The sequence below is a fragment of the Eucyclogobius newberryi genome, unplaced genomic scaffold, assembly GCF_026437365.1.
Source record: "Eucyclogobius newberryi isolate DKJ021-1_F unplaced genomic scaffold, fEucNew1.0.hap1 SCAF_282, whole genome shotgun sequence".
NCBI classification, from domain to species: domain Eukaryota; kingdom Metazoa; phylum Chordata; class Actinopteri; order Gobiiformes; family Gobiidae; genus Eucyclogobius; species Eucyclogobius newberryi.
In genome coordinates, this window is record NW_027315926.1 from 1 (window position 1) to 14,240 (window position 14,240).

At 41.9% G+C, this 14,240-nt stretch overlaps 1 protein-coding gene across 2 annotated transcripts in view; it reads left to right on the top strand.

Moving 5' to 3' along the window:
* Window positions 1-1,042: 1,042 nt before the first annotated feature.
* LOC140373026 (protein Largen-like) overlaps window positions 1,043-14,240 on the top strand; it is a 30,150-nt gene continuing 16,952 nt past the window's right edge. The window contains exons 1-2 of one of the 2 annotated variants that reach the window (XM_072459852.1): window positions 1,043-1,293; window positions 12,798-13,814. In XM_072459852.1, the coding sequence (XP_072315953.1) occupies window positions 1,159-1,293; window positions 12,798-13,631 (969 nt within the window). In that variant the 5' untranslated portion in view covers window positions 1,043-1,158 and the 3' untranslated portion in view covers window positions 13,632-13,814. The remainder of the gene's footprint in view (window positions 1,294-12,797; window positions 13,815-14,240) is intronic. The other variant, XM_072459851.1, reaches the window with a different exon arrangement.

Sequence of the window (14,240 nt, forward strand, 5' to 3'; positions counted from 1 at the left end):
GAGAGAGAAGAGAGAAAGAGAGAGAAGAGAGGGAGAAGAGAGGGAGAGAAGAGAGAGAGAGAAGAGAGGGAGAGAAGAGAGAGAGAGAAGAGAGGGAGAGAAAAGAGAGAGAGAAGAGAGGGAGAGAAGAGAGGGAGAGAGAGAAGAGAGAGAAGATAGGGAGAGAGAGAAGAGAGAGAGAGAGAGAGAGGAGAGAGAAGAGAGGGAGAAGAGAGAGAGAGAGAGAAGAGAGGAAGAGAAGAGAGAGAGAGAGAAGAGAGGAGAGAGAGAGAGAGAGAAGAGAGGGAGAGAAGAGAGAGAGAGAAGAGAGAGAAGAGAGAGAGAAGAGAGAGAGAGAAGAGGGAGAGAGAGGGAGAGAAGAGAGAGGAGAAGAGAGGAGAGAAGAGAGAGAGAGAGAGAGAGGGGGAAAGAGAGAGAGAGAGAGAGAGAGAAGAGAGAGGGGAGGAGGAGGAGGAGGAGGAGGAGGAGGAGGAGGAGGAGGAGGAGGAGGAGAGAGTGATCCCAGCAGCATCAGCCTGCGCACGGCAGACTCGGCGAAGGCTGCGATGTGAGGGCACGATGGACCGAGCGGCGTGTTTGGCGGAGAAGAGAGTCCCTCGTCTCTCGTTACGTGGCTGGTCCCTTGGATTTACGTCCGTTTACGACACGAGACGAGCGACGTAGTGTTTGAATGTGGGCACCTAATGGATTATTGCGGAGTATTTTTCCAATTAAGACAGCGCGTTGTGACTCGGTGACTGTTGCTTTGCCCCAAACGTTCTGTGATTTTTGTGAACCGCTTTATTCTAAATTCGCGTCTGTCTTTGTGAGGGAAAATGTTGTTCTCCAAGGGATTTGCGCGACTCAAAAATGACTGGTGGCAATATTTCACGTTGCTTGATTGTATTTAAGCATCGGGCTGTTTCTCAGACAGTATGAGACAGTATTTTGACATAGTGATTTGCCGTCTTCTACTGCGCATGTCTGATCGGACGGACGGCAGTGGTCACTTCGCTCCGTCCTGGCCGCGCGATGTGATTTAGGACCCTTAAGAAAGTCTAGGGCTGGAGGAAGAAGAAAAAAAAAGAGGGGCCACTGACGATGCTCTGGCAACGTGGCGGCGCGGCACCCAAAGGATACGACTCCTTACAGAACTAAAATTGCGGCATAATCTGAAGAATGTCCGGGGCACCCAATGCAGAAGGTGAAGGAGCAGTCTCCAAAGTGAAAGTGAAAAAGGAGATCAAGACAATCGTGAAGAATTTGGAGAACATCTTGGGGGACCTGAAGGATGTAGCCAAAGAGCTGAAAGAGGTATGTGTCCCTCTTCATGTGTCCCTCGTTTCCATGGGTGTCCCAGGGGCCTGGACAGGGCTGTGCAGCATGACACTGACATTACACACTCAGAGGTGCGTGAGCAGCATTTTGGGGGCCTGGGGCAAGAAGCCTCTGCTGGGCCCCCTCTAATATATATTAATAGGAAGTGGGTCTAATTCTGGTCCCCCTGAGAGTAAGAGTAATTTTTACACATTATTATTCAATTAAAATAGTAATGGGCTAAATGAATAAGTAAGAATATAAAATTGAGAAAAGGGGCTACTACCTGACTAATAGTCTGGGCGTGAAATATAGCCTAAATTATACACATTTATTACAAAAAACAAATCATAGATGATGGTAAAGTGTGAGAAGTGCAAACGTTTGATCATTTAAACATAGTCAACACCATTTGTCACAAGATGTTCTCAGAGTGCAAAGAGCAACCAAAAGTTTTGCTCAAGTAAGTGTATCGTTATTTCAGACAAACTATTACTCAAGTAGAAGTAAAAGTATGGTGTGAGAAAACTACTCTTCAAAAAGTGACTTAAGTAAATGAGTAAATATAACTACCCACCTCTGCATGTGTTATCCTATAGGTCAGTGGATCCTAACCTCTCATGTTCCCCTTGAGCTTAATTATTTTAATTTATTAGATTTATATAGCGATTTACATTGCATTATTCATTATTCCGGTGGTTCTGAAGTCCTAGTGTAGACTGAAGTGTATACATTGAATGCACTATTATTATAATATGATAGTCATTATTATAATTATTATTATTATGGAACTAAGCTGCCAATCTTATCCATCGGCCCCTTTGACAACTACCACTGTAAAAGGTTCTTTGAATTTATTGAATACTGTTGATGTGAGAAACCATAAATGTATAGTGATGGGCAGGAGACAGGAAACAGATGAGTCATTTATTGGTGAAAGGCAAGTAATGATTAATGCATGGATTCAACTCTGGAACAAAAAAATACATTCTGAAAGTGAATAAATAAAACACAAAATGACTATGATTAAACAGTGGACAAAAGGATAGTAGCAGAAACATAATTAATTTAGCAAATGCGTACAGAAATATGAATGAAAAACAGGGAAAGTGTGCATGATTGGGATAAACCGGTGAGTGGGTTTCATAGTCCAGATGGAGCTAGTGTGACAGAGTCTTTGAATTAGGTGCGCTCCATCCCTCGACCTGGACTTTGTAACAATCTGCTCACTTACCAAATCCAAACATAAGCAAAGTAGGTGGAGTGCCCAAGGAGCCATTGACGCCATGCACTGGTTGGAGCTGAGGTCAAAACGCTGACCTTTGGGTCGGTGGAGAAAGAAAGACAACAAGCCTCGTTTTATTCTCCCTGTACCCCCAAGCGTGTGTGCAGGTGACTCTTTTAGGTTTTGGAAAAGCGATTTTGTTTTTGCAGCAACAAATTATAACATGTCGGACTGAAGCAGACAAACTGGAGGGACGATTCAGGTCCATAGACTGGTGCACCGCAGTAGTATGTGTAGTCACTTTTCCCCCAGACCAGATCACTTTGGAGCGTCTCAGGCCGCTTCTGTTAATCCACGACAAGGGTCTGCTACATGATCAGCTGACGTCCCCCAAACTTAACCAATGTTTTCGTGATAAATAAAATCTAACTAATTCCTGAATAATTATTAACCTTTATAAGGCCGATCGTGGTGATACTGTGCGGGTGTCGTGCCTCAAACAGGAAACAGCTGATGCTAACATGCACTAGCTTTGTTTTCATCACTGGAAATACAACGGTTTGTTATTCTACACAACATAAAAATCCATTTAGCCAACCTTTAAGACCCTTTTATTGATAGAAATGTATCACAACTCATATCGTATTGTATACTCTGCATCAGAAAACATATTGTATTGTGGTAGAGTTTACAATACACAGCAGTATCCTTGTTCTTTACTTTGTGTCCTTGATCTATATAGAAATGAAAAAAGACCGCTTGCCTACCAGTGTATCCCGCTCTACATTCTTGCTACATCTGCTGGCTCTGCTAAATGCGTCCAATTATGATCTCCCATGTGAAAGACAGTCGGTGCAGCAGGAAGTACGGTGCAGTGACAGGACACGGCGCTCCTACCCTCACTCACTTTGATGAGAGGAAATTTAATCAACGTTTATATTTAATGAACAAGTTAAACCAGGAGAGCAATTTAGCAAGACGTTTCATCACCCAAATGCTGACAGTTGTTTCTTGCATATTACCCCTGCCAAACAGCCAGGTCCTGAAGTTGTCTGTCTGCCTCACTTAGTACTACAGTTTAGTGGGTTCTTATACAGTATCTGCATGTCTGTATTTCTCACAGCTATTTCTTCTGAATTATTAAGCGCTTCCTGGTCTCATCCTTTTATGGGTACGCTTTCTAATCCCAGTCTGAAAGGCTTATAAAGTCCTTGTAACTCTTTCTGTGATTATGGTTGGGTAGGGCTGGACAGTTTTGCAAAAGTAACACAGTATGTAATACTATTTAAAGGCGCAATGGACGATTTTTCGGCGATTTGAGAACCCAGGCGGATCCCGTGCGGACTGATACAACACTCATGTGCGTTTGTTTATTAGCGCAACGGAGCGCAACGGAGCGCATCGCATCGCTCGTCTCCCGTAGATTTCTGTCCACTTCTGCGTCAGCTCGAACTGTCTTTCTCCGTCTTCATTTTGCCCCGTACACTGAGGGAACTATATTATGATAGATCCATGCGCTTAGGCACGCGGAAACGTGGGGACGAACCGCACGTGGCTGCAGGTGAGCGATAGGTGCGTTTTATGATTGATACGTGGCAGGACAAATGATTTATCCACGCCACGAGGAAATATGATAAAAAAATTTGCTGAAAAAAATCGTCCATACCACCTTTAACTTTCAAGGATGGCAGTTGTGATTAGATATGTCTTAAACATGTTTTAAACATGTCCTGGAGCATTTACATTTAATAGTAGCAATATATAACTAAATTAACACAAGAATTCTATGTTTACAGTAGTCTAAACAACAGGGTTAGCAAGTGGAGACAGCGTATTTAGTTGTTTCCAGGCTTTTTGCAAGTTACTTATTACGACATTACAGTTTTAAATTGGGATTCATCCTGCCTCACCTCTATGTACACCTCTAGGTCTCTTCATTAACGTTCTGATGCTTCTTTTCAAGCTCACTTACTGAGGCTGTGCAGATTGATCCTAAATATCGATACCTAAATGAGTCATAGTATTGCATCAATATTCTTTTTATTATTTACCTTTTGCCCCCACCATTTTGGCGGAAATGAAAAAAATATTTTGTTATCTTCTGCTATCTATGAACCTATGAACTGCAAAACAACAACAACAACAACTACTACAACAACAACAACTCCAAAACAAGGTAACATTATGTAAAGAGGCTGAAGCAAATCCACGCAGCAGTTTTCAACCTGGAAGTCAGCTGACTTATTTATTACATTTTTCGTTTTGTCAATTTTAAACTGTAATATGTCGACAATACAACATAAGGACTTATATATCATAGATTAGAACTATATAGAAGACAAAAGCACAATAGGTCTTTAAAAGGCTGTGCTCACTGTGACGTGAGATGGAGGGACACATGAATCCACAGAGCGCTGCATGAATCAAGACACAGAACTACAGACATGTTTTAAATAATGTAGCAGATTTTACATTAAGTCCTTACATTTGTGAAACAACTGTAGTGGTGCTTTGAGATATAAATTTAAGAAAAATACCCGATTCACTCAAAGTAATTATAAATATATATATATATATATATATATATATATATATAATATTAACCGTGTTTTGATGTCAAACATTAAAACAACAACACAATTAACAATACTAGCTCCCAGTATTGATCGGTATCGATCGATACCAACATTTCTGGTGTCGCACAACTCTATCACTCACAGACAAACAGCATGTACGGACTTATCTTCTCACATCCCCACAGAGCATTCTCAGTGGGACCTTTGCACTGTATTCTCAGGTCATATACTGTAGCTGTTTGCACTCAGACACCCCCAGATTATACGGCTGGACCCATTTTTTTCCTAATCCTCTAATCTGTTTTGCCACAGTACAGATACATTAAAATTCAGGTGAAAATTAGTCCATTGTGTGCTTGTTGCATTAAATTATAGAGCGTTATATTCTCTGCGTAGTAGGATGCTAGTTGTTGTTAGATTTAACGTGACAGCAAAACTCAATCTTGGCTCAGAGAGTTGTGAAACGCGCTTATTAACTCATTGCGGGGAATAATTACAATGCTCAGAATGCAAATACACGAGGACTGCTGCCAATTGACATTTTTAAGCGAGTAAAAATGTGGTACAGTACCTTTAAGTGAAGTTATGGCCTTGATGTTCTAACTCCACATGTCAAGTTACTGTGCATACATCAGAAGTGACGGGTGGCATGGTGGTGCAGCGGTCAGCACTCTTGCCTCTCTGGCTGGGTTTGACTCCCGGGCGTCACAGGGCCTTTCTGTGTGGAGATGCATGCTCTACCCATGTCCGCGAAGGTTTTCTACTCCGGTTTTTCCACTAAAAGCATGTACGATTGTTGGGCTGTGGTCGGCTAAAGAAATTCTTGGTCGACCAAAGACATGTCCTATCAACCTCGACTAAAAGTCAAAATCTCCATGTTTCTAACCCCATCGGCACTCAAAAGACTACAACTATACTGAAAGGCACTAGTAAAAATGTAAACTTATGTTAGGGATACACAAGTTAGTTTGTCACCACAAAAGTTTCAGCTAAAAAGCTCCATATCTTTTCCTTTTTGCTGTTGTCCCATACACACTTTCAATATAAATGAAATGAATAGTCAATTAGTTGGTTGACTAAGACAGCTCTGTACAATAGTAACAATTTCAGTGACTATCCTGGTTAAAATGGGTAAATAAATAAATAAAAACCAAACTGCAGCTGAAGTTGAGCAAAGTGAGGAAAGGTTTGGTGATTTAAATTAACGCTAGGACAGTGCACACATCGATTGTTTTATTCCTGTCACAAGACACTTCTTCCACCTCCCGGCACAAGTGTGGTGACTGGTGTTGGTGGTAATTGTTGTGTAGGCGCCGTAGCACGTTTTGCCAGTGCGTCACAGGGCAGCCGTGCCTTCAAAAACGTAAAGGTAAAAACTCGTATCACACAAAATTCTTCTTTTACACACTCTGACAGAATCAGCTTACACGTTTTTCCTTTATTCCTTTCACCTAAATGCGTAACAGCACTTGCCTCACGTCTCTCCCTGAGCCCCACGCTGCCACCTTGACTGTCATTAATTTAGCTCGCTGTTTACGAACTACACAGCCACACACGGGGGGCGTCATTTAGCCCGCCGCGCGTTACATCTCACGCTAACATGACAGCCTGCTCTAATAAAACCCTATTGTCTGTCCCGCGCTACATTATTGATGGGCAGTTTGACACAGCATTCCATCTTTCATCTGAAGCCTGGTTGTTTCAAATCTTTTGCTGTGTGCAGTTCCTCACAGCAGGCATCCCAGATAAACCAGTCCACAAAATGTTGAGCTGTTTTTTTGACGCTTAATCTTGTGTAATTATTTGTGATGTGGCCTCATTTTGCTTCTCTTGTGGGGCGGAACAATAGGCTGCTTGGCATTCAGTACAGTACCTCCGGGGGTGTTACTATCACAGCATTTGTCTGGGCCCGGCGTTCTTTGAAATATGGTCATCGCTTGCGGCTTACAGGTCTCGATCCGAGCTTGGCTCCGGCAGAGGCTCCGACCAGATGCTTGGCACGGTCGGTGGAGCTGCCTGGCCCGCGGCGAGCCCTCCACACTGCCTGATTACCTCCCTGAGTGTAGTTATCATTTGGAAAGACACCACTCAAAATCACATCAAACTCAATTTAAAACTCATTTAAAACTCTTGCTGTGAGTCGAGTGGATCAGCCAAAAAAACTTGTATATGTTGTATTTTAAAGCTGCGATTTACAATGTATGTAATCACAGGTGTTTGTATTGTGCACAGATACATCCACACTGTATGTACTGTATATATTGAAGAAACGTGCATATTGTGAGTGGGCTCGCCTCTCCACAGATCTGACCTGTAACTTTGCCTGCCTGTTCGTCTTAAAGTTTAACACCATACTGTGGAAACTCCCTAGCAGAGCTATAACATCGCCATGGAGACGAGCAAGTGGTAGAAAAGTAGTGCTCCTAATTTTAAACGACTCTAGGCACATTGACATTTGAGAGTAGACTAAAAATATTAACTCCAAAACAAAACAAGACTCACTATTTTTCTTTGTCCCCTTCTATTGATCTGTCTTCATTTTTGTTTTGGTTTAGTTTTTTCTTTTTAAAAACTAAATCAAATCGTTTTCAGTATTGATTTTACAGACTTTTAATTGCAGTTTAACAAAAGGCAAGGCAAGTTTATTTGTAGAGCACATTTCATACACAAGGCCATTCAAAGTGCTTCACACAGCAGGAAAAATGCATTCAAATCCACGATAACAAAAAAAAAGTCAAATTTCGTTCTCAAACGTGTCAAAACTACATAATTTTACAGACTTTTACAGAGGTTTGAAAAGAGACATCTCCATTAAAAAGCCCCAAGCTGATCATTGACGATTAGACATGACTAAATCTCAGTCTTGGATTTAGAAGGTTTTATACAAATCAATAACATCAGCAACTTTTTACCATCTAAAAAACATTGCCAAAATCAAAAATATAGTGTCAAAACCAGATTTAGAGAGACTTATCCATGCGTTTGTCTCCAGTAGACTAGACTACTGTAACGGCCTGCTCACTGGCCTCTCCAAACGAGCTGTAAAACAGCTGCAGTACATCCAGAACGCTGCTGCTCGGGTCCTGACTAGAACCAGGAAGTATGATCACATTAGTCCTGTTCTCAGGTCTCTGCACTGCCCCCTGTGTCTCAGAGAAGAGACTTTAAAGCAGCTCTGCTTGTGTACAAGTCTCTCCATGGCCTAGCACCAAAGTACATCTCTGACATGTTAGTGCCATATGAACCATCTCGGACTCTGAGGACCTCAGGGACCGGCCTCCTGCTGGTGCCAGAGTCAGGACTAAACATGGGCCGGCCTCCTGCTGGTGCCAGAGTCAGGACTAAACATGGACCGGCCTCCTGCTGGTGCCAGAGTCAGGACTAAACATGGACCGGCCTCTTGCTGGTGCCAGAGTCAGGACAAAACATGGACCGGCCTCCTGCTGGTGCCAGAGTCAGGACTAAACAAGGACCGGCCTCCTGCTGGTGCCAGAGTCAGGACTAAACATGGACCGGCCTCTTGCTGGTGCCAGAGTCAGGACAAAACATGGACCGGCCTCCTGCTGGTGCCAGAGTCAGGACTAAACATGGACCGGCCTCCTGCTGGTGCCAGAGTCAGGACTAAACATGGACCGGCCTCCTGCTGGTGCCAGAGTCAGGACTAAACAAGGACCGTCCTCCTGCTGGTGCCAGAGTCAGGACTAAACAAGGACCGTCCTCCTGCTGGTGCCAGAGTCAGGACTAAACATGGGGAATCTGCGTTTCAGTTTTATGCAGCTAAAATCTGGAACAGTCTTCCTGAAGATGTGAGACAGGTTCTACTCTGACAATGTTCAAATCTAAGCTAAAAACAGTTTTGTTTAGCTGCGCATATGACTGAAAGGATTTTTTCTTTGCACTCTTCTCTTTTGTTTGTGATTTTATTAGTTTAGACAATCAGTTGGATTGATCATTTTTAATTTAGTTAATTTTATTGTATTTCTGTTTCTGTAATTTCTTTGTGATTTGAATGCATTTTTCCTGCTGTGTGAAGCACTTTGAATTGCCTTGTGTATGAAATGTGCTCTACAAATAAACTTGCCTTGCCTTATACACGATACTATGCTATACTGTGTTTTTAACTACTTATAGCTATTGCCACATACTATTTTTTTTTCTGTTGTGCAATTGTAATACACGTAGGACTTGGTGATACAATAAAACAAATAATCACAAATAAAAATAGCTCATAAACAAATAATCAATACTATTTTCTCAATCCAATCTATAAGTTATTCGACAAATGCAAGAATGAAGTATCTTGCTTTCCATTCTACCTCTCTATGTCATATCTCCTTTCTCCCTGTTGCAAACCCTTTTAAAACACGTGGATGTTCGTAATGAGCTAAATATACCAAGTGCGGGTATTACTAATTCACAAAACGAATATAAGTACTTTGTCCTTGTCAGTATTATTTTATAAGCTTTGCCAGTGTGCATTAACTTTCCTCTCCCATCATCCTTTTCAAAGGTTATCTTCACCGCATTTGAGCTATGATACTTTACGCTGCACAGCTCGTTTTTATTAAATCTGAACAGAAAAAAAAAAGTGCAGGATTTTGAAGAAGTAAAACAGATTTAATATGTTCAGCTCAGCTCTTAGGCAAGACTTGTCTAAAGGAGCGGATTCACCCAGGTTTTTCTTTTAATAAAGGTGTCATTACAGGGGTTTTCAGGAAACCCTCTGTCTACAGCTGTTAAAGTTGATTAACACATGGCTGTGAACAAAAGTTCCTCTGCTTTAGGTATGAAACGTTATACTTCGGATATAAAAATGTTATAAAAAATATGAAAACTTCGAGTCAGACTTTGGTGAAAGCTGCCGGTACAACATATTTCTTGTAACAAAGAATAAACCTCTCAATAAGGAGATCATGGGTTTTAATTATGCCTTGTATTACACTTACACAATACAAGGATTATATGATTGTGTATTGAGGAGTCAGACAAATGTGAAAGGACTAAAAAAAATCCCCCAAAATGTGTATAAATATTACTTTAAACTTAGACAAAGTAGTGCTGTTCAGCTGTTAGCTTATGTACCTGACGTGTTTGAGCCGTCGGACTTGTTCAGAGGTGTCACCCGACTAGTGTGGCGTGTCTGCTGTCAGCTGCTGTTTCCAGGTGAGTCCCAGATGTGTGCCAGGCTAATGCTCCCTCGTCTCTGTTGATGGTCTGTGTACCGCTCCCTGATTTCTATAGCCTCCTGTATCCTTTTTGTCATATTAGAAAAACAAGTAATAATAATCATCAAACAGTAGAGACAATGCATTTTCTAAATATATTTTATACAGTTGTTTGAAAGCTATAAACATTAAAGGTGGAATGGATGATTTTTTGGCCCTAATCTGAGTCTCATTTCCTCGTGGCGTGGACTGTCGATTAGTCCTGCCACGGCGAAAAATCATCCATTACGCAGAATAGGAGCTATTTTTATTAGCTCTTATTCTTTTTGCTGTCATTTTTATTATAAACATCAACAATATCCAATATTAAAATGTCTATTATTTTATTTTATTGGTTTATTTATTTCATTTTGGATGACATATAAAATTAAAGATTTCGTTCATTTCTTTTACATTAAATTTTGTGAATGAAAAGGAGCAGAAAGAATTATAAAATTAGATTATCTGCCCCTTTTACACAAAAAACAGATTGCTTACACAATAGATTGCTGCGTGTTTTTCTGGTGTGATGTTTACATGATCGAAACACAATGTACTTTGCCACAACACTATTCTCTGTCAGGGATGCGACTACAGTATTATGCATTTCACACTGAAGCAATAAAGAGGCTGTGTTTCTTCAATCTTTCCTTTGTAAATAACCATTGTGAATTTCTTGCGTATGTTTGTCACTTGGACCAAAGAATAAACCTCTGTTGCTGTAGATACACTTGCCTATATTGCGGAATTGACTGATTGAATTACAAGACGTATGTGGCCTTGGCTCAATTAATCGCACACCCCTTAACTACACAAGATCTGACTTAAAGCTTTTAGCGTAGTGTATTTTTAGACGCGCATTCATTCCCTTCAGGCACCTGTGCATGTCCTTTGTCTCCTGCAACACTAAACATCAAGACTACATTGCCAGAAGTTTTTTCCCCTCTTCACTGGGTATATTTGGATTCTTCTCTCGCTTCTGGTGGTGCATCGGATCATTGCAGTAAATCACTCGGAATGTGCCCCAGTCCTGCCTGAGCCTTAAAAATTGCAGCTGACATTTTCTTTCTCTCCCGCGTGGCTGTCAAAGTGATATCTTTATCCCATATCTCATTTTTGCAGGAAAATCCAAAAGTCATCTAAGCTATGTATGGAATTTTATGTAATTAATGGAATTTCCCCATGTGGGACAATAAAGGATTATCTTATCTTATCTTATCTTAATTAAATGGCCTATGTTATGCTAAAAGTGACTAAAACATCTAACTATGCTGATAATGTGTTCTCATCAAAGCAAATGGGATAATATCAGTTGTTTTTTTTCTGTACAGATATATAGAAAATGAAAATATTGAGTAATAAATAAATAAAAACTGAAATTGACAGTGTTATCTTCCACACCAGCTAAAGTAAACATCATCACAACATAGCACTGTGCTGCTGGTCAAGTCTCACTGCCCCGAGCTGTCATGATAGCGAGCAGTGGACAATTTTTGGGGGACGGCTAAAAATCCCACATGTATCACTGTTTGGGGGGGAAAAATACAGTGCAGAAGATCAGTGAGGGTAAATGGGGTTTGGTGAAAACAGGGATTTTTCTCAAACAGCACTAGATACTCTAAATACAACGCTGAGAAATGGAAAACGGTTATATTGTATGACTAAAAGCTCTGAAAAGGCCATGTTTGCACAATATGTCTCTAATTGACTATTATGAAAAGGTACAAAAAGAGCTAAAGAAAAGATTGAAATTCGTTGTGTACTAATAAAATGGTGTTTCTGCCGTTTTGTGGTTCATTTTACACTCCATCTACAATTCTTGAAGACATTTACAGGCACCTTTTAACACATTTCTGATATTTGTATAAACATAGTCATCGGAATAATCCTAGAAGATGAAGATTTTTATTTTTTTCAGCTCTATACAATTTACGTGAAGATAAGTTTATTATCGTAGGTTCGGGAGCAGGACCACGCCCCTTTCACGCCCCTTCCTGCGGCTACACTATTAAAGCATCCAGATCACATACACCTGTGTTCATGATGTTGCGCCCCTCCCTCCCACCCACCCTCTTTTAAATTGTTATAATTCTTCTAATGCATGTCCTAGATGCCGGGAGCCTACAGCCCTCATCGCCAGAAGCCCCAAAACGGCCTCCATTTCTGCACATTTGTGTTGTTCATGTTTCTCACGCGCCAATAAACACTTTGCATCGTCGCTGGGGTCGTGGTCCTTGCTACTGAACAAGGCCAAGGGGTTCTAAGCGGTCTAAAAAACCTGAATAACGCCTTTCATGGGACATTTATAATCACAGACACATCCCTACTCCTGATGTTGCCACATTCTCTGCACTGAAACTTTAAATCTCCCAGAACAACAGTGAGTTATGCTGTTCCAGTGTGTCCCTAATGCGCTGTCATATATCCTTTCTTCCTCTCTCCGAGTCTTGCTGACCTCAGCTGCCATGAAGTGACATGTCTTTTTTTCTTCTCTAGGTTGTTCATGACATTGACACTCTGACCGGCGACTTACAACTGGAGGAGGACGGGCTGACGGACAGCTCCAAGACGGACACGCTCAACTCCAGCTCCAGCTCCACCACCACCACCACCACCGCCTCGAGTCTGGAGAAGATGAAGCTGTTCCCGGAGGATTGCATTTTTAAACTCACCGCGCCCATGACTCCCGTTGCCATGAATCCATCCACTGTTTTAACGGTCTTGAAAAAGGCGCATCCACCTTTGCCTCCGCCCAGACTGACACCACCACGGGCGGAGGAGCATAACGCCAAAAATCTGCCTCAACCCACTTTGATTTTATCAGGGAATTTGACTAAATCCAATGGATCCGTTTTGCGGAATGGCGGCGCCTTCACGTCCAAATCTATGCGGGATGTGTTTTCGTCGACGCCCCGCTTCATTTCGGGAGACAGCGGGATTTCGGAAACGGGGCTTGTCCCGACTTTACCCAGACCTATGCCTCTGCTGAGACACGAAAAGAGCAAATGCCCCAAAGCTCCGGGAAGGGAATCTCGAGAGCGGGTGCGTTTTAGCGAAAAAGTTCAGTATCACGGATATTGCCCCGATTGCGATCTCCAATACGACGTGGACGAAACGGAACTCCATTTGCAATCCGAACTCAACGACTTGAGACTCAGCCCTGTCCACTGCTGCTCGTCTTCATCACCTCCTCTCCTTCCTCACCCGCTGCCCATGATAGAAAATGGCTGCATCCCAATCAGCCACAGCTTCCCCCCGACAACGAACGTTTCATTACCTCAAAAGCCCCAAAAAACAATCCTACGCAAATCGACCACTACCACGGTTTGATGCCGGATCACGATGTCCGACTTAAGCATTCCTGAATCATTCATCAGCGTTTTCTACTAAATGACCTGTTTATCCAAACTAGGGGGGAAAAAAAGTTTGGAAGATATTTGATGTCAGAGGAAGAAAAGGAAGCGTTGCCATGGGCGCAGAGATGCTCGAGCTCGGATGAAGAATCAGCGGTGAGTACATGTGTGTGTGTTTGGGTGGGTTAGATGTTGGATGGGGAAACAGAAAGAGAGCGTATTGTATAACCGTCTTTACACGGGTTTCACATCTGTTTGTTTATATGTATTTATACTTCAGTCTGAATGCCATGTCGTGATGTTTGCAGGCGGAAAATGCAAAGACTTTTAAAGCTAGAGCCCTGACAGGAGCAAAAGTTAATTGCGCGGCGCCGTTCTATGTGCTTTGAATCAAAAGCACTTTTATGAAACCAAAACTTATGTCTGACTACTGATAATATAGTCCAGAGTTTCCCAAACTTTGCAGGCCACGACCCCCCAAAATGACCGTGTAGTAGGCTCAAGGCCCCAGCTGAGAACTAAAATGGATGTTGGTATACATTTCAAGTGGGCAGACAAGGTTTCATATGGTTTATTTTATTTACTA